This window comes from Pezoporus occidentalis, unplaced genomic scaffold, assembly GCF_034315485.1.
Source record: "Pezoporus occidentalis ecotype Australia unplaced genomic scaffold, CSIRO_AGI_Poc_V1 ctg76, whole genome shotgun sequence".
Taxonomy (NCBI): domain Eukaryota; kingdom Metazoa; phylum Chordata; class Aves; order Psittaciformes; family Psittacidae; genus Pezoporus; species Pezoporus occidentalis.
Window position 1 is genome coordinate 694,716 of NW_026916115.1, and position 27,053 is coordinate 721,768.

Below are 27,053 nucleotides of genomic sequence, written 5' to 3' on the forward strand. Positions count from 1 at the left end.
GAGGATGTACCTCCTTTCCAAACTACATGCCACTCTAGGGTAACCAGCTTGCATCTTTAACTGTTTGGGCGGTTTTGCCTGTCAGTATCCTGCACCACTCAACAGTGCTTTGGAGATTCACAGGCCATACGTGTGAAAATGCCCAAAGCATTCCCCACGGAAATGCAGGTAGGCATGCAGGTAGCTGTGTCTTCTCTGCATCCCTGGCCCTTGGCTCCCCACATGCACTGCTGAAAAAACAGAGCTGGCAGAAAGTGCACAGTGGAGGAAACAAGGGAGGCAGGGCCATGGAGAGAGGGGACATCTGAGAGTGGGAAAATGAAAGCAAATATGGCCAGGAAAAGGACACGGGGTCTTTCTGCACAGCAGAGGAGAGCAGGACAGGCTGAAGAAAGCATGGTGGGAAAGAAAACACCTCATATTACTGTCACGTATGTGTAAGAGGTGATGCTGCTCGTGGAAAGCCTTTTTTTTTTCTTGTAAACAACCCGTGGGTTAAGATGCATGGAAAAAGCAAAACAGGAAAATGATGCCTTTGTGAAACAATGAGATGTTGGTTCTGTGAATGCCAAGTGTTTTGCTTATCCCACCCCTCCCTGAACACACCACCAGCCAAAGGGAAGAGAGGAGCTTCACCAGTTTCCCCACTTCCAAAAAAGAGAAAGATCCCATCAAAAGACTTAAGAAATATTCACCTGAAGAACCAAGGCAGAGGAGGGCAGGGAGGAAGATACTGCACACTGGGACAGCCAGAGCTGCCCCCTTGTTTTTCCTCCCACTTTTATTCTCCTGCTTCTTTTTGTGATCACCAAATACGCAAGATACCCTACATAAAGTAGACTTAAAAGAAGTTACAGTATCTGACACCACATCAACAGCTCTCTGGGAGCACCGCAGAGACATTGTGGTTGCTTTGTATTATGAAGCATGCACTGAGACAAAGACACGCTCATACTCATACTCCTATCTAGCATCACATAAATGCAGGCAATGCTACAAAAAACATTTCTTCTTTCAATTTATTTTGTGTGATCTGTTTTGTGGGAATATTGTAGAGGCAGCGGCACTGTCTCCCTTCTCATCTATGCATCTCCTTGTTTCTAAGGGTAAAAAGCTGTTCTAAGCAGAAAACACACTAATGCCTAGAAAGGAGCTTAGGAGAGCTACCATGATCAGGGCCACAAGGCAGCCAAGCACCAAACATCTTGTCTCCAAACACCTTCTAGGGCATGTTGCCAAATGAAAGGGTTTTTGTCAATATCAGGTGGCTCAGGAGGCACAACTGTCCCTTGGTACTGAATGACTAATCCAGCCCATCAGAAGTCTCCTCCTCACCCTTCATCAGAGGCTGATGAAGGTCTATGTCCCTCCCAAAAATTCCCCCAATGTCTCTGCCTTGACTTGTCCAGATAAATGTTTCCACTAGCATTGCAATGGACATGACTGACCTGACAGCAGCCCCCTTGGAGATGCATCCAGCCTTCATGCTGCTTGGATGAAATACATGTTTCCTTGTGGCAGGGTTAAAAACTGCCAAACGTCCCCTTTCAGCTCCCCACAAGGAATACGTACCATCAGACAACAAGGTCTCTATCCCAAAAAGCTCCTCATCTAAGCAAACTGGCTGAAAAAGTGAAAGGGAGGGAAGGACCCGGTCAGACTTCCATGATTCCAATTGTCCCACTACAGCTCACACACTGACATCTAGCAAAGCCACCCCAACTCCTGCAGCTTCCTTGTCCTGCTGAGGCCACTGGAAAAGAAAGATCCATGGTCTCAAGTCATATGAAAAATCCCAGAGTCTTCCTCCCTCTGCCCCCCTCCAATGTTCAATAATCCTGTTAAACTGAACCCTAGCTGGATTAATCTCTTTCCCCAGACAAATGGGTGATTATTCAGGCATCACATTGGGATTTTTAGGGTTTGTGAGCATTTCGACTGATCTCTTGGCTTCTTTTGTAAATGGCTTTTACAGCTCCCCCGACAGCACACACAATTCAATTCAGTCTCTCTATTAACATTTCAGATACAAATACCTGCTCCCCAGGGCAACCCGCAACAAATATCGGCAGAGATTTGGGGAATCCTTCCCTGCTTCACAACCAGTTTGGTGGCTAGAAAAACCTATAGCTACTCATACTTGTCTTTTAAGTCCTCTCTAAAGCTTGCTGAGAGAAGCTCTGCAAATACTCAACCCGCACAGCCTAAGGCCAGAGCATTCAGAAATCAATCTCCTAACCAAGCCTAGTAAAATCCAACACATGCCTCAGGAAGTCATGGATAAGGAAGATCCTACTGAAATCAATTTGGCACCCAAAAAGCTGGGTGTAAACACATAATCTGACTAGGAAACACTCAGGCAGGACCATCACATGGCTGTTGTGCCTCCTGCCCAAGAGAATAAATGGAGACTCACTAGGAAAAGCAGTAGGGAAAGCTGAAATGATTGTAAAGATGGTGCTCTGGGGTAGACTCGGGTAGAAGTAGGTCCTTTTCAACCCAGCTGATTCTATGATTCAGGTTATTTGCCTGGATAATAGAAGACAATCACCCGCCACTCCAGGGAACTGGTCCTGGGTCCCATGTGGTCACATTTTCATCAAGGTCAGTCTCTGTTTTTTCAATAATCAAAGAAAGGATTTGGGATTGGGACACATGGTCCCTACATTGCACAAAGAAACATAACCATGGGGCTCCTTTACTCCCTGGAGCACCTCTTCAACACAGCCACAATCCACATTTGCATTCCTATATATGCAATTATGAGTGTGCATATACAGATATATGCATACATACACATACAAACATGCATTTTTGTAATCAGCATGGAACTAGGCAGCATTAAAACACCTTTTCATTCTTTGAAGAGCAAGTTCTTTGAAGTGCTTTTCTGGTTGCTCTCTCCCAATCCCAAATAATGCCATCACATAAAAGCCAACAAGCCTTTCTGCACTGCCCAGATGTTTTTTCTGCATGTCCTTAGCTATATTTCTGTATTTCAGTGACTACAATAAGTTGAAACTAATTTATGGTGTGGCTAGCCCTGTCAAGGCAAGCTGGCTAAGAGGAGCCAGTTGGACCGTGGAGCTGCAGAACTGTTTAGCAAGCCACAGACTGCTCTGCCCATCCAAGCCCAGCAAAGTTGCAGGTATGCAAATGAGTATGCTGTCCCCTGGATGCTAGCATTAGCCTTCAGCCACTAGCAAAGAGAAAGGGAAGAAATCAGAAGAGGTATCAGCTTTGCGGCTGGAAGGAAGCACTCACTGGCACTTACAGTACTGCCAGCTTCCACTTCAGCCGGAAACTCATATTTTTGGTCATTTTTTCCCCTCAAAGCTCCAGGAGTCTTGGGAGAGACGAGTCTCACAGCATTCAGTGTCAGAGAAGAAAGCAAAACACAGAGTAGTGCTGATCCTCATAAAAGACAGCCTCAACAGTGAGGCTTCCCACATTGATTAAGACATCCATAGAAAACACAAATCAGTACTTCCACCTTCTCTGGGCTATCTGGTTTGTGGCACTCAGAGCATATAAGACACTTCTCAACACTGCTAGTGATCGAGGATGCTTTGCCAGTTCTTGCCCAGACTGGGGACCAGGGATGGCAGGGGCAGCCTGGTGAGCTCAGTGCTGAGCCAGAGAGGCAGTGATCCTAAGGAGAGCTGCAGAGCATGGGAGGAGAGGGATGCTCTGCAACTCTCAAGAAATCCTTCCCATTCCCTTTGCAGCCAAGTACAGCCTGGGGCACCAAACAGAACAAAAAGACACAAAATCCAGGCACTCACAGCCTCTCTTTCCTAATCAGGATGGAGATAACCCAGGCAAAATTCCCATTAACCAGCTAATGTGTATAGCAGTGTTTCCCAATCAGGGCTCCTTGTGGCTAAATAACAGTCTTTATCCCCCAATTTCCCTTCATCATTTGTCATCTTCTTTCAAATCAACTCAGTATTTCCTGAATCTTCAAGTACCAACAGGCTCGGGGGGGGGGGGGGGGGGGGGGGGGGGGGGGGGGGAATAAAAAAAAACAACCTACAACAAAAAAAAAAAAGTAAAGTGCTTATGCCTCACAAGAAAACTGGTTAATTTTTCCCACCCCTCTCTCTTCTTTTAAACTTCCCCCTTTCCACCCTGGGCCTCCAAACACTTCCTGGACAGACAGGGATCGGCTCAGACACACTGGCCTGGGGGAGGAAACCCAGCAAGCAAGAAGGCAGATGGGTCACAGGACTAGGAAGAAAAAAGCACAGTGCATCAGGATCTCCAGCAGATGCATTTCCTGTTCCCCCATCCCACCTCAAATCAGCCCAGCATCCCTGGGACAAACCCAGCCCTGCACCAAGCAGTGCTGGGATACTTTCACAAAGGACAAGAATCTTTCATAGGAAAGCAGCTAGGGATCACAATGAAAGAGCATCTTTTGTTCAGCACGCTTTCCCCCTCTGCCAGCAGCCCCCTTCAAGCTGATGTGAATGAGGAGGGACATGAGTTCCTGCAGCAAAAATGGGTCTGCAAGGATGCAGAAGAGAAGGGCTGTGGTGAGGGCTTGGCAGATGTATATGAAAACAGAGGAAAACAGAGCACAGTAGTGTTTCACACTCAGGGGACTCTTCCCCCTCCACATTCATCTAGTGGCAGGGTGGATGGCATGGGTGACCAGGCCATGGCCCCATATGGCACTTAAGGTAACTCCACCTGCACCATCACATTATGTGGCACCTCCATCACAGATGGAGACCTCCAGCTCCTACAGAAGGCAACCCAAGCTATCACCCAGATGCAGCCATGCTGCTTGCCTCCCAAGTGGGGCCCATCCTACAGTTTCCAAAGCAGAACAGAAAGAAATTAATAATTTTTTTACACACACCTTCCCCCCTCTTTCAGTGCTTCCTCTCCCCAGGTTCTGCTCCCCCCCTTTGGTTTCTAACACACGGCCACAGCCCCAGGTAAATTGTGTATGGGCAATTCAGGGGCAACCCAAAAGCAAAGCAGAATGGCTGCAGAGCAGGGAAATAAGGAGAAAAAAAAAACAAAACAAAACAAATTAGAAGAGAGGGGTTTTAAAAAGAGACAGGACTAGGGAAAAAGCAATGGCAGCACAAGGAAAGAGGAAGGGAGGGAATTCCTCTGGAAATCATTAATACTCCAGAAACCTTCAGGACTAAACCTGAATACAGACACTTAAGCTCTCAGCTCTGCCATTAACGCTAGGGCCTAAATTATTGATCTTTTGCCTTTATCAGCATAACAGTCACGTCCTGGTATCAAGATCTAACTACACTGCGGTCCCTCTGCTGCAGCCACTGAAATAATTAGGAGAAATTCTCATTAAAGGAGAGTGAAAGGTTCAGAGATGGAGACAGAGGAAAGGGCCTGGGAGGGTGTTTAATGTCTTCCACGGGGTCGAGAGCGCGCCCTGATCAAATCCCTTTGCGGGGCCACGGGATGACAGCTTATCAAAAGGATAAGTCCAAAGCCTGGGCTGGGCTGCGCCATACCAGCACCCGCCCGCAGCCACCATCACATGCCGGTGAAAGGGGGAATAAAGGAAGATAGGGGGAAAATGTATAAAAAAAATAAAAAGGGAAAAAAATTAATAATGGAACGGCTGCTGTGGGCTTGTTTGGAGCCTGAAAAATTCAGCCTGGGGAAAGAGAAAGGGTGTGGGGAAGGGAAATGGACACCAGAGACAGCCAGAAGAGGAAGGAGCCCAGCCGGCCCCCCAGGACACACGGCTCTCACTATCTATTTCACTGCAGACTTCACCTCTCAGGACGCTGTGAGGAAACCACGAAACAAAAAGGGAGAGTGGCAAAACCAGAGCAAAACCACACACACAGCCAAGAGAATGGAGGGAAGAAGCAAGGAGGATGGGGGAAAGAAGCCCAGCCTGGCAGCAGCAATGGTCCCAGTCCCAAACGCTGTGGAAAACATTAAAAAATAAAAACATAAATTTATTAAAAGAAAGAAAATGCACCCCCACCAACCAAACCCTGCAGGAAACACTTCACAAAGCCCAGGGGCCAAAAAAAAAAATCCCAGTCTAGTGGGTAGCAGAAAGAAGTTGCTGGAGATTTTGGTGCAACTGGGGAAGGGGTGATGGGAAGTAAGTCAAGTGATGGCCATGAAGGGAGAAGGACAGGGATGAATGTAAAAAGCCTGTCCCCTCCTCCCCGTGCACACAAAGTTTGCCTATATCTAATGTCAATGCGCTGTAATTTAAAAGAAAAATTCCATTTCACTCAGCTAATCAGAATGGTTAGAGAGACCATTACCACAAACACTGGGAACATCTGAAATTGATTATTTTTTACTTCGTGCAGTTAATGAAATCCTCAAGCGACCGCAGGCGAGTGTGGTGGAGGGGTCCGTGCCCAGCCCTGGGGATGGAGAGCAGGATGCAGGTGCCACACCACCAACCTCCCTGCCTAGGGCTGCGGGGAGAGGTGTGGGGCTGCCGGAGCTGAGCTGGGCTCTCTGCCCAGCCCACCATTTTGCGAAGGCTGGGGATATTTAGCATGGGCGGCACATCCCGTAAGGAGCACCACATCATTAAATGTCTTGTGCTGGTGCGGCGGGGAAGAGAAATGCAGGATGTCACTGCCTGATAGGGAGAAGACTCAGAGGTTATTTATTAGCCGACACTTACCACAAACTGCATTTTCTCCATTTGCATTCAATATGCTGCAGCCAGTTTAGCACCAGGAAAAGCTGGGTGGGATGGAGGGACTAGCACCCTCACCCTTCCTCTGCTCTCCCTCTTGCTCTCCACCCATCTCAACCCCTCAAGAGCTCCCGTGCTCCTTGCCAGTGCCACTGAAGCCACCTGTCTACTTGCTTGGCATGACCCCATCACACCAAAGAATGCTATGAGGCTTCCTTGTTGATACTCTCCATCACCATAGTTTACTCAACCAAGCTCTGGGGTCCAGCCGCCAAGTCCTGGGGCTCTGCTACAGTCCCCAGAGCTCTACAGTGACTGTTTGGCCACCGATGCAGGACACATCCCTTCTGCAAGACCATCCAGAACAGCATACCAAAGAGCCCACAAACACTAGGACACTCAGCCTGTTGCTGGCAGGTACCAAAATTCCTTCTTGGAGTGTCACAAGGGCATCCCCACTTCAGATGCAGGCACATGCAGAGGACCACTCTCCCCCCCATCCCATAGCCACAGCTTCGCCCCCACCTCTGAAAAGTGGCCGAGTGTAATTACGCAGAAAGCTCCTCTGGAGCTATATCAATAAGACAGACGTCTGTTGTATCATTCTCTCTCAGTAAGGCATTTCTTCTCCCCAATTGCTCATATAGAATCATAGCCTAATAGCATGCTATTAACATAATTGCCAACACAACTAGTGTTCCGTGTCTCACAGCCATTTGCTTATTTTGCCATAAAGAATATCAAAAACCAGCCCAAAAACCTGCACCCAGGCTATGCGGCCAAGGGAACCAGCCGCTCAGCTCCACCAGCAGTTTCGGGACCCAGCAGCACCAGTGGCTGGCCCCAGCTGCAAACCACAGCACTGGCAGCATGCTCCAACCGGGTTCCTGAGCAGACGTGTGCGAAGATCTAAACGGATTCTGCCAGGCGAAATGAAATTCCCATTATTTTTAATTAATCCTTAATTAAAATATATTACTCCGCAGATTCCGCAAATCTCTCTTAATATGCAAATGCGGCCCATTCAAGGATATTTACATATCATTAATTAAAACGGCACATTCTTTCAGTCTAACAAGCTGGGAGCCGTGGCTGTTGCCACACTGGCAAGAAAGCCCAGCCCGCACTGCCACATTCATCCGCGAGAAAGATGTTAAGTGTCACGACAGGGGTGAGAGCACAGGATGAGGCTGGGGAAAGGAGACAGCTCTCAAGGTTCTCACCCATCACCAAATGAGGAACTGAGTCCAAGAGATCCTGATCTGTGGCAGAAGAACCCTAAGCGGTGAGTGTGGATGCACGATGGCACAGCAGCACCCAGGGAGTAAGGAGAGATGTTTCAGCAGAGCAAGAGGCATGGTTCAGGCGCTGAGCGCAACGTCAGTGCTCACCCACACATGATGTTTGAAGTCAGACGGTTACCCATGGCCTTCATTGCCAGGGACACTGTGCTATCTCACCAAGATTTCTCACCAGGGAGTACTGCTCTCCCTCTCTGCCTCAACCTCGGACCATGGAGATCTCTGTGCTTCAGAGCTACCAAGACACATAGAATCATAGAATAGTTAGGGCTGGAAAGGACCTTAAGATGATCTAGTTCCAAACCCCTGCCATAGGCAGGGACACCTCACACTAAACCATGTCACCCAAGGCTCTGTCCAACCTGGCCTTGAACACTGCCAGGTATGAAGCATTCACAACTTCCCTGGGCAACCCATTCCAGTGCCTCACCACCCTTACAGTAAAGAACTTCCTCCTTATATCCAATCTAAACTTCCCCTGTTTAAGTTTTAACATCATCTGCAATAGTTGAGTTGCCAGCACCAAATCCACTATGGGCTGCTTCACATCAAGCAAGACAAACTGCCCTATCTAAAGGGTCAGACCCTACAAGACAAGCCAGTGCTACAGCTTTTCAACAGGTAAAAGCACATAGGTGATGATGAGCTGGCTTGAGGGATGACAGTTTTCTGTCCCTTACTAATTTCTTCTTCCATGTCTATCTGTGCCTCCTTCCCCAAGTCATAAAGGACATGCTCTTTCGGAAGCATCACAAACATGGATACCTGCATGCTCTGTGCCCACAACTCTGACCCCAACTGCCAGTTTAGCACAGCAGGGCTGAGGATCCCGAGATGCATGTGAATCAAAGCAGAGTGTGAGACAGCCAAGACATTAATCACTGCTCCAGCATGAGCCTAATAAGACACAGAGAATTTTTTGTTTTATTGTTCTGGAGAGGCTTAACAAGTAACCGAGTCCAGGTACTCATCAGGCACAAACCCATTACCCCAAAGAGTCATCAGTTTTGCAGAGGCAATGTCAACTCTCTGTTATTACCAACTGACCTGTGCCTTAAGTGTCCAATGGGCTGGTATCAATAGACACATCAAGTACCCAAAAGCCAGCTAGCAATTCCTTCCCAGAAAAGGAAGGCCACCACCAAACATGCTCATGGCTCCACCAGTGCCTGAAAGCAAAGGCTGACCAGGCCTCCACAGCAACGTGCCAAAACAGAGCCTTACCTCCCATCACAACCTGGATGTACCACTCCTATAAACCTGGAGGTTTTCATCCTGAAGGACTGATTTCCACAAGAATGAGAGCCCCACTCTCATTGTCTCAGTATTGTCACTACATTCTCCTAGACAGAGCAGGCAGCAGAAATTCATCCAGCAGCTCCTGACGCAAGACTGACAGATATTCTCAACAACAATTAATAAATAAGACTCTGTCCCTCTCCAGAACTTTTCATTGGTGTACTTCAAGTTGCTTGAATAAACTTGTCTCCACCTGTCCTGGGTTCAGCAGTAGCAGTCATTTTTCCCCTTCTTGGTAGCTGGTGCAGTGCAGTGTTTTGACTTTCGGCCTGGGAACAGAGCTGATAGCGATGTTTTGGTTTAGCCAAGGACTTTGTGAGCCTCATGCTCTGCCAGGGAGGAGGGGAAGCCAGGAGGAAGCAGAGACAGGACACCTGACCCAAACTGACCAAAGAGGTATTCCATACCACAGCACGTCATGCCCAGGATGTAACTGGGAGTTAGCCAGAAGGGCTGGGAGACTGCAGGGTTGGAGGAGGTATCGGTCGGAGCTTGGTCGGGCTTGGGGGGGGGGAGTTATCAGTCAGCTGGTGCTGAGGTGTTATAGTCTCTTCCCTTGTTATTTCCTTTATCATTATTATCATTGGTGGTAGCAGCAGTGATTTGTGTTATACCTTAGTTACTAAACTGTTCTTATCTCAACCCGTGGGAGTTGCATTCTTTTCAATTCTCCTCTCCATCCCTCCGGGAGTAGGGGGAAGGAAAGAAGGGTGGGGGGGGTGAGTTAACGAGTTACCTGACTGGGTTTAAACCACGACACCACCACACTCCAGAATGGGAGCAAACGCATATAAACCTCTCTGCCCAGAAACTGAGGCACAGCGTAGGAAAACCTGTCCCCTGTCACATAAGAATGTTTACAAACACAGCAAATCAAAAGCCACCCAGCTGGGTGAGGGAACTTGTGCTGAGCATTGCTAGGTCTGTAACTGCTCACTGCCTGAGTTTGGGAGGGACACCAGCAGAGGAGCATTTTTACTCTTGACTTGTTCCTTCCCCTGGCAGCTGCCACCAGGCTTTGGCAACAAGGGCAGCCTGATGGGTACACTTTCAGCCTGACCTGATAGAGCCAACCCAAAACCCTCAGAGATACCTACACCACACAGGTACTTGCCATGCAACACCTTCACGCTTTCCCAATAAAGGAGGTTTTTCAGGTCATATGAGCCTTCGATCTCCCAGGTCTTCAGAAAAGGAGATGGTTGCACTACTGCCACCCAACTGAGAGGGTATGATATGAACTGCTCAAATCAAGATGACTTGGCTGCATTTCAATGCCTCCTGTGGTTGGGAAAAGTGGCAATATCTCTACGTACCAGGGTGATACCCACACTGAGACCATTTCCGGCCACGCTTACCCCTTTGTGCTGCACAGGGAGTCATTCCTTCCTCTACTGGGATGAGTGTTTAACCAGAGAAGTGCATCAGAGGGGATGCCTGCTTTTCTTTCTTGTTTTTCCGGACAGTGCAGGGAAAACATTTCTGCTTTATCATGGACTGCCCTTTCAGCAAGTTTCATAACTTCTTTCCATATCTTCAGTGCCATACTGGTCCAGGCAACTCAACAAAGCCCATGCAAACAGGGCAGCTCCAGATGCTGCTGGAGAGGCTTGTCATGCCTCCGCAGCATCTTTCGTCCTAAGTCCTTCTCAAGAAGGAAGTGGAGTAAGGTAAAGGGGAGGATGTTTGGGCTGGGCTTGAAACACCCTCTGCCACCCTGCTGAGGAAGTGTCTGACGCACCAGGAGCTACAGACAAAACCCACCAGTATTGCTTTCCTCACCTGTAGGCAGTTTTGGAGACACTTCTACCAATCCCCACCACTGCACCATGTTTTCAACCACTTTCAGCAGTTTTCACCCATTTACCAGAAAAGCCTCAAAGCTCCCCCAAATCCCCCCAACCTGGAGCATGAGGACATTAGGTGGACAACGCATCACAAAGTGCCAAATGGTTGATGAATTATGCCAATACTCCCCTGGCATCTCTTGAAATGAAGAGGTGCTTGAACCTTGGTAGTCATGACCCAGGGCCAGCTCAGGTGATTAAATCGTGCCTCCCTCCACTCTCCCTTTGCAGTTCCAATTGCATGTGAAATTGCTCCTCACCTCCATGTGTACCCATCTGCATCCTGGCTGGCCACACAGGGTTAAAAGCCACCACCACAAGCCACAGCTCCATTATGGCTTCATGCCCAGCAAGGGCTGCAGGACAGGAGGTCACTGGAGGGACCACATGGTCACTTTGTCATGTAAGCTTATTCTCTCCAAGCCAAATCCTCCCAGCAGCATCCACAAGTGGCCCTGAGACGTCAAACCTGGGGTGCAAAAGGGCCCTGGTTTCCCAACATCCTATAAAGGTTCCTCCCCATTCCCCTTGGATTCTGCTCTGCTCCTCTGTCCCCAGCAGATACTAGGCACTTCTTAGGGCCTCGGCACAGCCTCCAATCAAGCCAGTTTGGGGAACAGTGGATACAGGCACCAGTCGAGGGGGTTGTCCCTCTCTCCCCACTTCTAACACATACTCTGCCCTGGCACTAATTCCACATTAACATGCACAGCTGAAGCAGCCAATGCAATGAAAAGCCCATCCACAAGGAGATAATTATATTACAAAACCATTTTAAATCAATAAGAGCCAAGACAGATGGGCAAAGGGGGCGGTGGGACAAGCTGCTGTCACTGTGGATGTCCTGCCACAGTGCAGCCACCTCTGAGGCCTGGACTGTCTGGCTCTGGAAGGAACTCCCCAAGCCTCCTGTACCAGGGGCTGGGCAAAACAGAGGTGAGAAACACTAAAGAAAAGCAAAACGTGTCCCAGAAGAGCTTGGCCTTGGAGATGGCAGGGACTTCTGGCACGGCTTTTGGCACCCCGGTTCTCAGGATGGATGGCAGCTCACTCCAAATTCACCAGCTCCTAGAGATGGGGGATGGCAGCTTTCATCTAAAATCACTTGCAAAATTCATCCCAGCTTGATGGCATAACCCAGGAGAGCTGAGAAACAGCCACCTGGCTCTTAAAATGGCACTGGCACACCCACCACTGTCTCCCATGTGGGCACAACTGAACAGGGGCAGAGGATGCCAACACATGCTCTGCTGTGGGGACAACCACAGAGGACATCCCTCCTCCCATGTCAACAGAAGAAGACCCATGGCCATGGACAAAGTCACCACCTCCAGAGCGACAATGTATCCAGCCTCAAAGAGAAACCCCATCTGTGAAGGAAACAGCTTAAAAGGAAAATAGCTGAAATAAGGGGAAACCCTAGAACCAAAGAAACCCCTACAATACACGTCCTCCCCTCCTCCTTCTGAGCCTTGTTCTCTCTCTCCTTTCACTGGCCAGGTTTAATTTGACACCTTGAGCTTTGGTAACGAGGTGGGGAGAGAAGAGCCACAGCGGAATTCATTAGGCTGAGCACTGCAGGGCCCACTCTCGGTGCGCTAATGACATCGGAGGATAGGGAAACGAGACAGCCGCCACGCTGGATGAAATAAACATGAGCACTGTCAGCCCTGACAGCAAAAGGGACAAAATAAGGCAGGTAGAGACCTTTCCCAAGCTGTGCAATGCAAAGCGACAGCTTCCAAAGCCCCCTGCCCACAGATCCCCTCTGCCTGGGAAAGGGAAGGATGGACAAGAAGAGGATGAAAAGAAAAGTGGCAATTAAGCCATCCTTTCCTTTATTAAACCACCCTTTCCAAGGCACTCTCACTCCTTTGGTCCCCTTCCACAGCTCAGGAGGAATCTGCGGCACCTCCTTCCAGCCAGCTAGCACTATCATAAACTCCACGCAGCTGCCCCCCAGGGTGGGGGTTTTGGGGATCCTGTCTTTGCCTAGGGTACACCTCTCCCTCCCCCAAACAGCACAGGGAAGGAGGCAGCAGGGTGAGACAAGTATTGCACAAATCCCCCAGGCTCATCACACCAGTGAACAAGCTGGAGAAGATCAAGTTCCAGTGTACCACAAGCCTGATACTCAGCACAGGGGCATGCATGCAGACAGAGACAGTGCTCCTCGCATGTTGTGGTGCTATATGAACTCAGCACCATGGCTCTGGCACAACTGCCAAAACTCACTGACTTGATTCCGGAAATACCCAGGCCGCCAGCAATGCTATACTTTGCTCAGTTGCAAAGTTTCATCCCAAGTACATGACTACCCATGTATGTCAGTCTTACTGAGACAATCATTTAAAAGGCAAGTTGCAAAGGGCAGCAAAACTGCAGGCTCTAGGAAGAAACTATCCATCTACATTACATCAGCTCACCCATTTTGATGCTGGACTGCAGGGGCACTGGGCCAGGATGGTGCCAGCCTGCTTCCCTCACAGGATCTGGGCCTGCAGGACCATCAAGCAGTGCTAAGGCCTCCCACTGTGTACAAAATGCAAGAGGATGGTTGCAGAACCGCTGCCCACCAGCAAGGGGCCAGAGCAGCTGCCCAACTCAGCATTCAGTGCAGCCCCTGGCACAGCATAGCCCCTATTCCATCTCCAAACACCACTTCCAGCACCCTTCCCTCCTAGCTCCTAGTCTCTTCCTGAAGGTACTCTTCAGGAGGACTAGAGTTTTCATTATTTTAGGGCTGGCCCAAGCTGCACAGACGACAGGAGGATCAGAGAAGCAGGCATTACTTACAGCAGATCAGGAAGAAGCACACTTGTTTTGAGAAACCAGACCTTGGGGAACACAGGGACACTTAACTGACCTGCTCAACATTAGTTGTGCCCAATGTTAGGCTGAGCTCAGGGCCCAGCATGGCTCCCCTTTGTGCCTTGCTCTGCTCACCACTACTACAATTCATAAACCAGTGCAACAGCCAGGTCAGACTTTCTTTCAACACCCCAGATGTGGAGCAAGGTAAAATACTTCACAATCCTAGAGCAACTGGCATTACAAGCAGACTTTTCCTTTCTCCTCCAAAAGAGACCTGTCCCATCCCTCCACTACAGGAAAAGACTTCTTCCCACATGCACCAACACACAGCTGTTGCGCTGTGTTGGTGCACATGGTCAGATCACTTGGATTGACAGATGCCCTCTTTCCATCAGGAATCTGAATTTTCTGCTTGGGTTTGACGGCAAGTTTTTCTGGCTAGGCAGTTTCCAGAAGGCTCTTTTACAGCATCTTCACTCCAGTGCTCTTAGTGCTCCCAGTTGTTGGCACTGCTCCCAGGACAGAGCAGCATGCAGCAGGGGAAGGGCATATGAGGGGAAAAAAGGCAAACTTCTAGAGCACAAGAGCCCCAAGCACTGCTCTTGTATCAGCCCCTAGCCTGTAGCTGACCTGAACAAGTCACATGCGCACACCGCCCTCAGTTTTCCTACCTATTAAAATAACCAAACCCTCATCTGGTCCTTTTCTCCTCCTGAGGGAAGGATGGCACTCAGACAAACACACTGCTAGATCTGCTGCATCTTCATCACCCTGATTTTCACTCCAGCAAAGAAGCCCACACATTGATGGGAATATGGAACCCATAATACGGTTTAAATGACCCAAGGCTGTTTTTCCCAAGTCCACTCAAAGGCCAGGAACACTTTCAGGCTCAGCAGTTCACCCTCTGCTCCATCCTCTGCTTTTATTCCCTCCTTCCCACTCCCCCAAGCATCCCTTGAAAGCAAATGGCAATTGAGTTTGTAAGTCCCTATTCATCAAGTAAATTAATTCCTTATGCATAATTCATTTCTTTTGTCAACTTTTCTTTCCCCCAAATGCATCAGGAGTGGAAGCAGCAATGGGAGAATGGGAACACAAGAGGCTCAGAGGAGGAAGAAATGGTCTTGCTGTAAACTGACCAGTCTTATGCCCTGCACCAGCCCATCGCTCCAACCCTGGGCTCCCAAAGTGTCCCCATAAAATGCCTGAGGAGGAGAGAGGCCATCACAAAGTCTGAGCTACCAATAAGCAGTCAGTTTGCTGGTGGGACAGAGAAGGTCTGTGGGGTGAAAGTTTGTGCTTTATCTATGTCATTGCCCATGACTGGAAGCAGTCAAGCTGAAGATAGTCTCACTGTAGTTGAGCAAATCTCCAGTGATAACTCAGAGCCCAAAGAATGGTCCAGGGCTGGAATGGAGCAGGAGCACTATGGTGCCCAGAAGACCAAAAGAAGCAGCTCTGAAGGTGTGAAATCACAGTGCTCTGGTCCCTGAATCAAAGGGGGTGGCAAGCCTCCAATCAGGCTTTCTGTCCTCCTCATAGTATGTTATGCTGGCCTCGAACTGCACTGGATGGGGATATCCTTCAACAGCTGTCCTCTCCAGGTTCAGAGCAAGCTATCCAGCCTTCACCATACGTCTTGTCTGTAAGAAGACATCCATACATCTGGATTGTTTATGGAGGAGAACTCTGGAGCCATGTCAGAGCCTTGCTGACTACAGAAGCTTCACAGATATGTATACCTTGCTGGAAGCACAAATCTCGAAGGAGGCCTGAAGCTCACACCTTATCAGCCCTTGGAAGGGCAGCCCAGGAAGAAAAGCCCAATTGCAAGAAGAGTTGGCCGGAGATGAGCTACTGCTGCTCTCAGAGAGGATTCTGAACCCCTAGCTCCTCCCAGTGTTAGGATGGGGCCCATTCCATCAGCAGGATCCAGTCTTTTATGTCCCTGTAGCTTTCAAGCACAGCAGAAACAGACCAACTCTCCCTGCCAGTTCCATCTTGCTCCTTTCCAAGGAGAGGAGATCCCAGCTAGCCCTGGCATTAGCACAGCTCAGCTCAGACACGGGGACACCACCACTGAAACTCAGCCTGGAAGCTCTGGGGCCACGTGCAGTGCCGTTGTCCCAGCAGAACACTGCCAGTCCCAGCAGGATGAGGTACAACAGCAGCTTGGGTTACACAGCTCGGTTTACTGCTGACCTATCGACATTTACACTCGCACGCAGCCAGTAAACCGCCTTCAGATACTTGACCAAAAAAGACTGTGGCACTTGGCCCATGCTGCTAATCCCCAAACTTGAGATCACACCCACGTACCATCACTTCGCACCCTGCAAGCTGGGAAACCCCATATAAATAAAGCTTAATTGCTGCTACTCCGACACAGCGCACACAGACAAAACGTGCAGTAGCCAAACAAAGAGCAAAGCCCCAGGATTCCCTGACTCCCCCGCTCCTCTGCAGACCAGACCCTCCAGCCGATGTTCAACCCAAGTCAACAGGACCATCGCCTTACCTGCAAACCTGGCATCTTGCATGACTGAATTTCTCCCTCTGCTAGGGAGGAGAAGGCACTTGTATAGTGAAGTTGAATTCATTTAGTGCTTCTGCGCTCATGACTCTCAGTGGCACTAAAGAAAAGGGAAAATTAAGTGATGTGCTGAGACACCACTGCTATCTCTGACTCTGCAGAGAGGACACAGCCCTGGCTGCATCCCACCCCAGCCCACAGAGCAAAAGGCAGCAGTTCCTGTTGTTCCCTGTACTAAATTTGGACAGTAAGTAACGCCACCTTGTCACGGGGGTACAGAGAGCATTTGCAACGCCCCATTTAACTCCACTGTACTCCTATCCAAAGGCTTCATCAGCATATTTCGGCAGCTCTTTGATGGATGAAGATAGATGGGAGAACATCATCCTTGTTGAAATCACTGTTTTATCAAGGTTAAACCATCCTCACGCTGCAACACCTCCCTTTGTTGCTTTGTTTCCAATCATACAATTAGTGGCAGGCATAACGTGCATTTGCATGGACCCCATTCCTCCCTCCTCCATTCAGCTCTCCCTTCTTTGGGGTGGGGAGGGAGGGAAGCATGGGGAAACCTCTCCCATGTCCATGCCTAAATCCATCCAGCTCTGTTGGCTCTGGGGACCCATCAAAACCCAAAATCCACATGGATTTCATGAAGTTGCCTCTGACATAGGAAGGGCCAATGAAAGCGACAGCTGTGTCATCCATCAGGGCTCTTCAACAGCTCAACTTCTCCCTTCACCTTGGCACAACACATCTATTGGCACATTTCTGTGGGCTGAGAGCTAAAGCCACGGTGAGCAGAGGATAAAGAAGGAAAGCAGGAGGCAGGTAGGCTTTTGGTGGAGCCAGATGGCCACATGGTGAAGGTACCAAAGGGAACAGGATGCTGAAGGGCAGAAGCACAATTAATGACCCTTCTCCATTGTCAGCCTGGTTGGATAGGAGTGAGAAAGCCTGGGCAATTCGACGGAAAGAGCACTGGAGCCAGGGAGGGAGGGAAAGGCCTTTATCTCCAGGTCAGAAGTTCAACCCCAGCCCACATCAGCAGCGATAGAAAGCTGTTGCCTTCTGACACCTCTCTAGTAGCCAGCTGGGCAGGCTGATGGATGTCCCTGCAGCTCCCAGCACCAGCACATCCCCACCTGGCAGCCCACACACATCTCCTCCAGCTCTTCCCAAGAGACGTCCTCTCCACACTCATGGGACATGCCCACAGCAGCTGTGCTGGACTACCAGGCAAACTCAGGTACCCCCTGCAAATTCCAAGCACACTCAGGTGCTCTCTATCAAACCTCTTCCACAGAGCCCCTCTGCTGAGGAAGGCTTGTCCCCTTGCCTTGTTTTACCAGAAAGAATTGATGCATGGCCTTGAGCACTGTCCCTGGTGAACCACCTTGAATCACCCCATTTTTCCAAGATCAGACATCGTATGCTTGCGGTGGAGAAAACCTTGTGCAGGGTCAACATGGCCCCAGCGCATCTTAGGCAAACCCATGAGATAAGAAGCCCTTGTGCCTCCAAGTGCTGGTCCCACTGGAAACCCTAGATGCCAGGCCCCCAAGTCACCTTGACCCAGATTTCAGAGACATTTCAGGGCTGTCACCCCTGCCTGAGGTAAGGCCTCAATAGAGGAAAGCACCTGTTATCCCTGCAGCCTTAAGCCAGGCACTCGCAGGAGCAACATGATCCTGGTGGCGTGGGAATATATAAGGACAGACGACCAAGGTGGGCAGCATGCAGCTTTTAAACAGTCCACAGGACCCCCTCTTTTCTGTAGCCCTGGGCTCCTATATACCTTTTAAAAAACCTGTACCCCCTTTATAGCACTGTTTGTCTCTGCAGGGTGCTATTAAGTTACAAGAATATCTCTGGGCCCAGGGCCAGCTGCCGTATTGTGTGGTCCCCATTAAACACAGATGGGTCAGAATGCCTCCTGCAGGGAGACCTGCTCCAGCCGTGGTTTTGCATCCCCGTCATGAGGAAGTTAGCTTTGGTGACTTTCTAGCTTTCTAGCTAGCCTATCAGTCCTACATGTTGCATAAGCCCCTTTGTCACCTTTCAAACAATGCTCAGTGGCATTCTGCACCCAAGGGTAAGATGACTTGCAAGATCATTGGCTTTACAGTGGGGGAAACTGAGGCACAGACACCTGGGGGGCCAGCTCAGTCTTACTAAAGGTGGCACTGTGATTGCTGCGTAGCTGCCCCCCTTCCCTCTTCCCACACCTCCCCTGAAACAGCTCCAGACACAGCCAGCACAGCGGGTCAGGTCTGCCAGCCCTCCCCTCCTCCAGTGGGATCTCTCCTCTGCTCTTTCACAAGCAGGGAAAAGCATCCCTGATATGCAGCTGAGCAGCCAACTGACCCTGGCAGGCAATGACCCAGGAGAAGGTCACTTACCCAGTCCGGCTGCAGTATTTTCTGCCTCCAAAGTCACCCCAGCTGCTGGGAGCACCCAATTCCCTTGGCAGGCCGTGGGTACATGGCCACACACAGACACCCACAGACTTTATGGGAGAGGTGTCTGGATTCACACTCCAGCTCCCTCAGGGCTGCTTCCCCACATCAATAGCATCCAGCTGCTGTCAGGAACAGTGCAAGCCTTGCTTGCTCCCCTACCCCCTGCCTGTCCTGCCATCCCCTTCCTGGTACAGGCAGCCATAGTTTGCAGGTACCATCACAACAAACCTGGTGGAGAATGCTCACAGGGAAGTTTCCTCTGAGCTCAGTGTGCAGTGGTTGGCTTGCACTCCAAAGCACCGTGGTTTATGGCCCTTATAAAAACATTTATATCGAAACTGCCTGTTCCTACGCATATAAGGCCAATGCCTTCAGACTTGGGCAGGCCCCAACACCAAATTCAGGCACAGGGAATAACCCAGCTTCTCAGTGAGCGAAGCACATCCAAAGCTGGACAGAAACAAGCCAGCATTTCTCCAAGAGCTATATATGGATTTTGTAGCCCAGTCACAGTTCACCCTGGGAGAAGAGGCCAGGACGGGTGTGCTGACCAGCACTCTTGAGACACAACTACAGAAACGCGTTACCAGAAAACTAAAGAAAGGGTTTACAGCAGCAAAAAGCAAAGCAAAAGGCAGAGGTCTCCTTCACCCCATCCCCAGCACAGGCAGGTAAATGAGAACATGGATTAAACAGATGCAGCTTACGCTGGATCCTCAAACAAAACAAAAGCAAGACTTTCTGCAGTATAAATATGTCATTAAAAAGCACAGCTCTCGGCAACAGCACTGCAGCAGCAGATGTTCACAACAGCCCAGATCTTGCTTAACGGGAGACATCCACGTAGAAAAAAGCTCAGCACCTGAATCTTCCAGTTTTGCAAGGATCCCAATCCATGCACAGTAGACAGGACCAGTTCCCTTTCTCCCATTTCATACCGATTGCCTCCAAATCTCCTTGTGTCTCCCACCAGGAAGAGCAGAAACATCTTCTCTCAGTTGCTGCTTCATATGCTATCACCAAGAAGATCCCTCCTTCAATTTCCCCGGGTACCCCAACAAAGTGCTCAGTCACACAGCCAGCCCAGCCCAGCCCAGAGCCATCCCCATAGCAAACTTGTCCCATCCTCCCAGTAACCACCAGCTTGTTCCAGGCCCATGCAGCTTTCATTAAGAGCTCACAGATGACACTTGCCCCAGGCTTCTCCACCAGACCTCAGCTGGGCTGTCCTCTGCCTCAGAGGTGGCAGCACCTCAACCACAGTGCAGTCGGGCATCTGCCAAAAGCAAGAATGCTCTGTGAAGCTTTGCTGTCTCATGGGAACATCCACTTCTAAGACTCAGGGACATGCAGACTTCAGTTCCTGGAGACAATTAAGAGAAATAAATCTGGTTGCTTTAGCCCCAGCACTGGAGGAGGAAAGATTTTCCCTAGTGCTAATGGAGGTACTCTTCCTTACATATATATCAGCTGAGATGATGTCAAGGCAGAGCATTAAATTAGCCAACCTCTATTAATTACAGCACTTCTACAGCTCTTCCCATCTTCCAAGTGCTTTACAAACAGCACTAATTCCTGCACATGTTATCTCCTTTCCAAAAACCTCCCCGAGGAGCTGGCAAAGTCCTGCAGCCTGGAGCAGCACTGAAGTGAGTGGTCCCCACCCAGCCTCGAAGTGCCCTGCACAAGCAAAGGCACAGTGGGAGCCTGGACTCAAGGCCATTGTTTGGAGCAGGAGTCCAGCTAATTTACGAGTCATCAGAAGGGCAAGGACTCCCCAGCGAAGTCTGTCCCCAGCTGGTCTCCCATGGGCTGGGACTTACTGCTGTCCTCCCAACCCTGAGGGCTGCTGGCACTCCAGCATCTCTGCCTCACGTCTCTCTCTGGCTGCAGAATCTCTTCCACCATTAAAATTAACGAAGTGGGTTTGCAGAGATGTGGGTGCTGCAGAGCCCCTCCTGTTCCTGGAGTTTGGGGTTGTTTTTAAATTGAGTTGCAGCCCTGTAAGTGCAAAGTTATACCAAGCGTCATTTACTTTACTGCTATGCAGTGAGGAGCGGGGAGGAAAGCAGGGCGCTTCCCTCCCGGCATGCTGTAAAGTGCCCGGCACATGCCGGCATACAGACACTGCCTGCAGTTTTCTGCTCCGGTCCGGCAGCACTCTCTGTGCCAAGAGCTACAGCCTGGAAAATGGCACTTGTGCTAAAGTGCCCGCATTAATCAAATCTTCATTCACACCAGCAGTGAGAGAGAGAGGGAAAGGCAGAGAGCGCCTCATCAGCTCCTCGAGCACAGTTTTCAGTCCAGCCAGGCTTGGGAAAGTGCACTACAGTACTTTGCCAGCCAATAAGCTCCATGCAATGCAATGGAAGCCATTACACCAAAAAAGGGCAGTGAAAGCCTCTGTATCACAGCTTTCAGAGACCTATGTGTTCCCAGGAAGGAAAATTACAACTTCCCAAACTAGATCCAGCAACACAGACAAAAAGGACCTATGGCAGAAGGGGGCCATGGAATTCCCAGCAAAATCACCAAGGTATGTTTTGACACGATGATTGACTACAACTTTCCCTGGGACCACTGATCCAGCATGCTACAAAGACAAGTTTAGCAACAGCAATGGGGACATCATGTATTAGACTCCCAAGGTCAAGGAACCCATGACAGCAATCACTAGATATGGGGCTACCCCTAATGCTATCCAAGTATAGGGCAGCCTCGGCCTCTTAGCCACAAACTGCGAGGAGCAGAACAGATGCTAACCACATCAGCACCAACCTTGCACTGGGAAAACCCAACACCAGGCTGGCCCCTCACACCCCACAACAGCAGCGCAAAGGGTGGACAGACATGTACAGACTGACCTCTCCTCCCACACTGGAAGAACAGTATGCTTGATGGGTATTCGTCTAACCTGTTCTTGGACACTCATTACAAAGGTGAGTCTACTACCTCCCCAAATGGACTTATACTTGCACACACAACCTGAAGAGATTGAACAAATGTTCAAACCTTGCTTGAATGCTGTGTTTGTTACTAATTCTCACCTGGCTTTTAGTCTTATATTCACTATTTCAGTCTGCAAAGCAACAGTACGTTTGCTGTCCTGTTTGGACTAAGCAGAGCAAGAACCACTTTGATTTTAGTCTGCCCAAGAGCTTAACTCCTGTACACTCCCAGCTAGGAGACTATAAGACAAAGTCTTGTCCAAGCTTACACAACTATCTGTGCCACTGGAAAGAAATCAAATACAGATCACCCAAAACCCAAGTGACTGCACTGCCAGGTAAATCAGGGAAAAAAGCACTGAATACAAAGTGCAAAAAAGGGACGGTGGAGGAGGAATTCCCCTCCCTCCCATTTTAATAACCCAAGTTTGCAAGGACAAGAGCAGCTCTTCAAACTACACCAAGCTGGGTGCAGCAGCATCATGACCTTCACCAGTTTTCCGCTCATCGGAGAGGAAACGAACACAACATGCTCCAGTTTCTTCCGCTCATCTGCCTTTTTCTGCTCCTCATGGACCCTCTGGACAGCCAGACAAGACAGATCTAATGCTCAAAGGGAAAGTCAGCAGAGCAAAACCCTGCCAAGATTTTGAGAAACCTGCCAGGCAGACCTTAGATCATACCTGTCCCTTCCCTGCTGTGAAGGTACAGCAGGAACCAGTACCCCAGCCACCAGAAATGAACTGAATCTTAGCAAAACCCTGCCACCTATACTTGTCAGACACTCATAGCTTCAGCATCCCTGGACAAGAGATGGGAAGATGCCCTGCAGGTATGTTGGGACCTTGTCCTCCCAATATCAACAGCTGGTTTCAATCCTTCTCCCCTCTACCCCATCAGGGGGCCTAGGGCACAGGGCAGCAGCAAAGGGCAAGGTCTCCTGCAGGGTTCAGTTACAAAGTAGCCTGGTATACAACCTACAGCAACAGTGGCAGGTGGCACTCAGCAGCGCATCCCCTCCAGAGCCATCACCTCCCAGATCCCCAGCAAGCGGGCCAAGACAGCCACAGGCTTCCCCTGAGTGAGTTGAACCACGACACCTTCACTCAGCACTCAGGAGTCTATCCGAAGCCACCTTCCAACCAGCCTTAATAAGTTAATGCAGAAATCTTCCCAAAGAGCCTGGCTATAGGAGACATTGGTCTCCACTGAATCAAGATCTGTTATGTTGTAATATAATAGATGTAAATTAAAACAGAAAATCTATCATGCCTCTAATGTAGCCTGATAGCTGAACGTGTGGATCCGTACAAGCAGAAGCACAGAGAGGAAGGGTGATATATGGCGAAGCTGGATGGAGGGTGAAAAGCGTGGCGAGACGAGCCGGAGAATGGTGCAGCCTGCTCTACGCTCCTCAGACCCAAGGGCAAGAGAGGAATAAATGTTGATTAGTGTTGATTTTGTCCGACGAACGCTTGTCGAGTGACAGTTGGACTAAGCTGCTCTGAAAGAGAAGCATTAATCTTGGTCTGGTTTAAGTAGAGTATATTAATTTGTGTCATTTTTACTAAGTCGCACTGAGAAAGGCTTCTTACTGCTTTGCATCTGACTGCTTTGGTGGTTTAGCCTACTTTATTTTTTTTTTCCTTCCTTTTTCCCTCCTTCTCCCTTTTAAACAGATATGGCGGCAGCGGCAACATATTCAAATAGCTCAGCAGGAGAGCGGGGGACCAAACGCCTCACTCCTGGATTAAGAAAATAAACTCCCAGGGTGTTGGCATAGCAACAGCATTTCAGATGAACTGCTATATATTCCGTGATTAATAAATTAACATTTTTTTTTTCATATGGTTGTTCCTCTTTTTCTTTCCCCTCCTTCTGATGGCAGGAACAAGAGCGGGAAGAGGGTTGGCAGCAGACAGGGTAGGCCAGCACTGACGTCCCCATGAGCTGGGGATGGGGCTTTGCCCAAGTAGGGTGGCAGGGTCTCCCTCTCCATGTGCCCAGCTGTAGCATGGAGCTTTATGAAGTCTACAGAGGTGCAGGAATATGATGGGAAAGTGATGCCCCACATGTACGGGCAAAGGAGAAATGGACCTCAGGTGGATTGGGATGTGGCATAGACAAGGAGACAGGCACAGGGGTAGGACGCAGCCCCAGGGCAGGCAAACCTCCTCGCAGGCAGGGCTGGAGGTGCTGCCAGTGCTGGGATGAGGCCCATTTCAATGCCCCTTTCAAGGGCTGAATAGCCCTAGCAGGCCAAAGAGCGTGCACAGTCTTACAATGGAGTGAAGCACTACTACAGCAGCAGGCACCAGCATGGGCATGGGTTGCCTGTGCTGCCAGTCCTGGTTTGCTTATGCTCCATTCCTGCTCTTAGGGGGACTGAGGGCTTCACAAGCAGGTGTATGCCCCTTGCTGGCAGACTCGACCTTTTGCAGCCACATTCTCCTCTCCGCTGCCTGCCTTCTTTCCTTTTGCTTACTCTTATGGAAAAGGGACTAGAGGGAGAAGCTAGCGAAAATACTATGAATTAAGAGCAAAAGACTGTGAAGTTCCCCAGAGCAAACTGCATGCACAGAGTTAATTTTCCATGGCTGGAGCAGGTAACAAGAGCTCCAGCACATTTCACAAGCCTTTCTGAACAGAACTGGGGATCCCATTCTCTAACAAACAAGAACCAGAACTTCCCTGAGGAGTACTGGTGAGGGATTGACCCAAATTCACTTTCTTCCTCCTGCCAGTGCTGGAAAGTGACCGGGTACTGCCTGCCTTCAGGTCCTGGCTGTGCCACATCCCCTAAGAGCCTGAACACAGGAGGGAGAAACCCAGTGAATTCAGCATTCATTATAGCCCCCTCCAAAATAAGAAGGTACAAGGATATGAGCTGGAAGAGCTTTACCACGATGGCAGGCTTTCACTGGGTGAAGGCTGGTGGCATAAGCCATGCCCTGTATTCACTCATAACAGGCAGTCCGCATGCCATGGAATCTCCATGCCAAGAAGGTCCAGGCTTGCTCTACATGCTGTTCCCACTGAATTCAGGAGGTTTCAAGTTGTTGGGTTTTTTGGTGTTTTTTTTTTTTTTTTTTTAATTTTACTGCAATACCTCTCACATCTGCAAATATGCCCTAAACATCCCACTTCCTGTGCTGCTTGCAGCCTCTTTGGCACCACTGCAATCCTCCCCCAGCTCCACCACCCAAAGCTGCTTTGTTTCAGACACCAACCGAAGTTGAAACATTTCCTCTTATTACCAATATCTGAATTTGCCTAAGTTTCATTAAAGCATTAAATCATTTTGATGAGGCTTGAGTTACAACCAACACAAGCTGAACGTGCACATAGGCACACTGCAGGCACACACTCTGCACACCCCTGAGAATTAAGGTCCTCAAGAAAAATCAGTATTTGTAAAAGCATTTCAGCTGTTTGAGACCCCAAGATTGCTTTTCAAACCTGGCTAGGAATGAGGCTGCTCAGCTTCTCCCAAAAGTAACACTTGTGCAATCCAGGAACATTACCAAATGGGTTTAAACACAAACCAAACCCATCAGTTCCACACTTGCTGCCCCACACACAGCTGCAGGCATGCAGCATTAAAACAGGGCAAGTCCCAGCTGGTACAAATGGATAAAGCTCTTTCAGCACCAGCAGGAATACCCTGGTTTAAGCCCACTGCTGATCCCTTCCAGTATCTTTCGAGGTCTTAACATACACACTCCCCCCCCCACCTCCTTCATAGCGTTATACCTCCAAGCATGGGAAGCCCTGGCACAAGCTGTGCCATTGCGTCAGGTCCCTCTATGTTCTCTATACCACAGTAGCATACAGCAGGGTCTCCACCCATGCCTCGAGGGCACCCTCTCACCCAGGAGACCTTCCTCTGCTGCTGGCAATACTAAAGAAATAGAAGCCTTTAAAATTGGAGCCATCAGGGAGAAGGAAGCAGAGCATGGCCCTGCAGCACTTTCCTCCGCTCATTATTGCTGCTGCTGGGGATGGCAGGCAAGCAGCACCACGTCCTTCCCTTACTGTTATCTTACACTACTTAGAAGCACAAAGGACTACTTATAAAACCCTCACTGGTGTAATGCTGTTTCTCAATGACTATTCTTATGGATCCTGGAGGATAAGCCGTATCAAAGCATTTCTACAGCTGCATACAGAGAGCTGGGGGTAAACTAAGCCTTTTATTTAAGCGACTGCCAGCCTCTTAGCCGAGCACCGGTAGTTTTTAGAGGGAAAGTGAGCATGAGCCCATGGTGACATCGGATCACCAAATTTCAGAGGTGTCTTTGGATATTGGCACATTCCTCATCTAATCCCATTTGAAAACATACCCTGACTTGCAACATGTTTATTAAACACACCAACAGTCAGTCTACAAGTAAGGACTGAGTCCCAGATCCAAAATATGCAGAGCCTGGGATTTATCTGCACCTGAAGGTGGGAACATTCCTCAACCCTCTCAAACACCATTTGTGAAAGCCTGCACAGAGTCACTGCAGCATCAAAACTACCCAGTCCTTCACTAATGCCTTCCATCTAACCCAAGAGATTTTAGAATAAATCAATGCACCAAAACACTGAGTCAAGTGTCTGCCCCTTCACTCACAAGAGCAAGCAAGACCCCAGCAGGCAAAGTGCACACACACATCACAGCTCATTTTCCCAGGGCTGAATTGAGGGAACTATGGTCAGCACAGGAAGAGGTGCAGCCCCTGCTTTCCAAGGTGTATGGCCCAGCATAGAAAAAACAAGGCACTGCTTGCCCATAAAGGACGACAACTTAGGTGCTTTTCCAGCAGTCTAAAATGGTACAAAAAAGATCCTATTGGTCCTGTCTTGATATCTGAATGCTGCCGATTGCAGAGGCTGTGTCCCTCCAGCACTGTCCACTTGCTGGTGCCCACATGTCACACTAGTCCTTTACATGATTAGTCTTTGTCGGCTGGACCACATGGTTCTCAGCATCCTCATTAGGGACAGCATCAAGCATGAGATCCTCTCCTAAAAATCTAAGTGGTCAACTAGCCAAGAATGGGACAGGGAAACCCACAAACTAATGTAAAAAAGAAAACAAACCCCAAACAAAACAAAACAAAACAAAAAAACAGAAAAGAAAAAAGAAACAAGAGAACAGCATCCTGGAATTTGTCCACGATGATCTGCACTAGGT

At 49.3% G+C, this 27,053-nt stretch overlaps 1 protein-coding gene across 5 annotated transcripts in view; it reads right to left on the reverse strand.

Annotated features, from left to right (window-relative positions):
• PBX1 (PBX homeobox 1) overlaps positions 1 to 27,053 on the reverse strand; it is a 133,713-nt gene that overhangs the window by 69,806 nt on the left and 36,854 nt on the right. Inside the window, exon 1 of one of the 5 annotated variants that reach the window (XM_062602412.1) lies at positions 16,447 to 16,627. The exons of the other annotated variants lie outside the window; for them this stretch is intronic. Within the exon in view, the coding sequence (XP_062458396.1) occupies positions 16,447 to 16,528 (82 nt within the window). The 5' untranslated portion in view covers positions 16,529 to 16,627. Of the gene's footprint in view, positions 1 to 16,446; positions 16,628 to 27,053 lie in introns of those variants that run through there. 5 annotated transcript variants of the gene reach the window in all.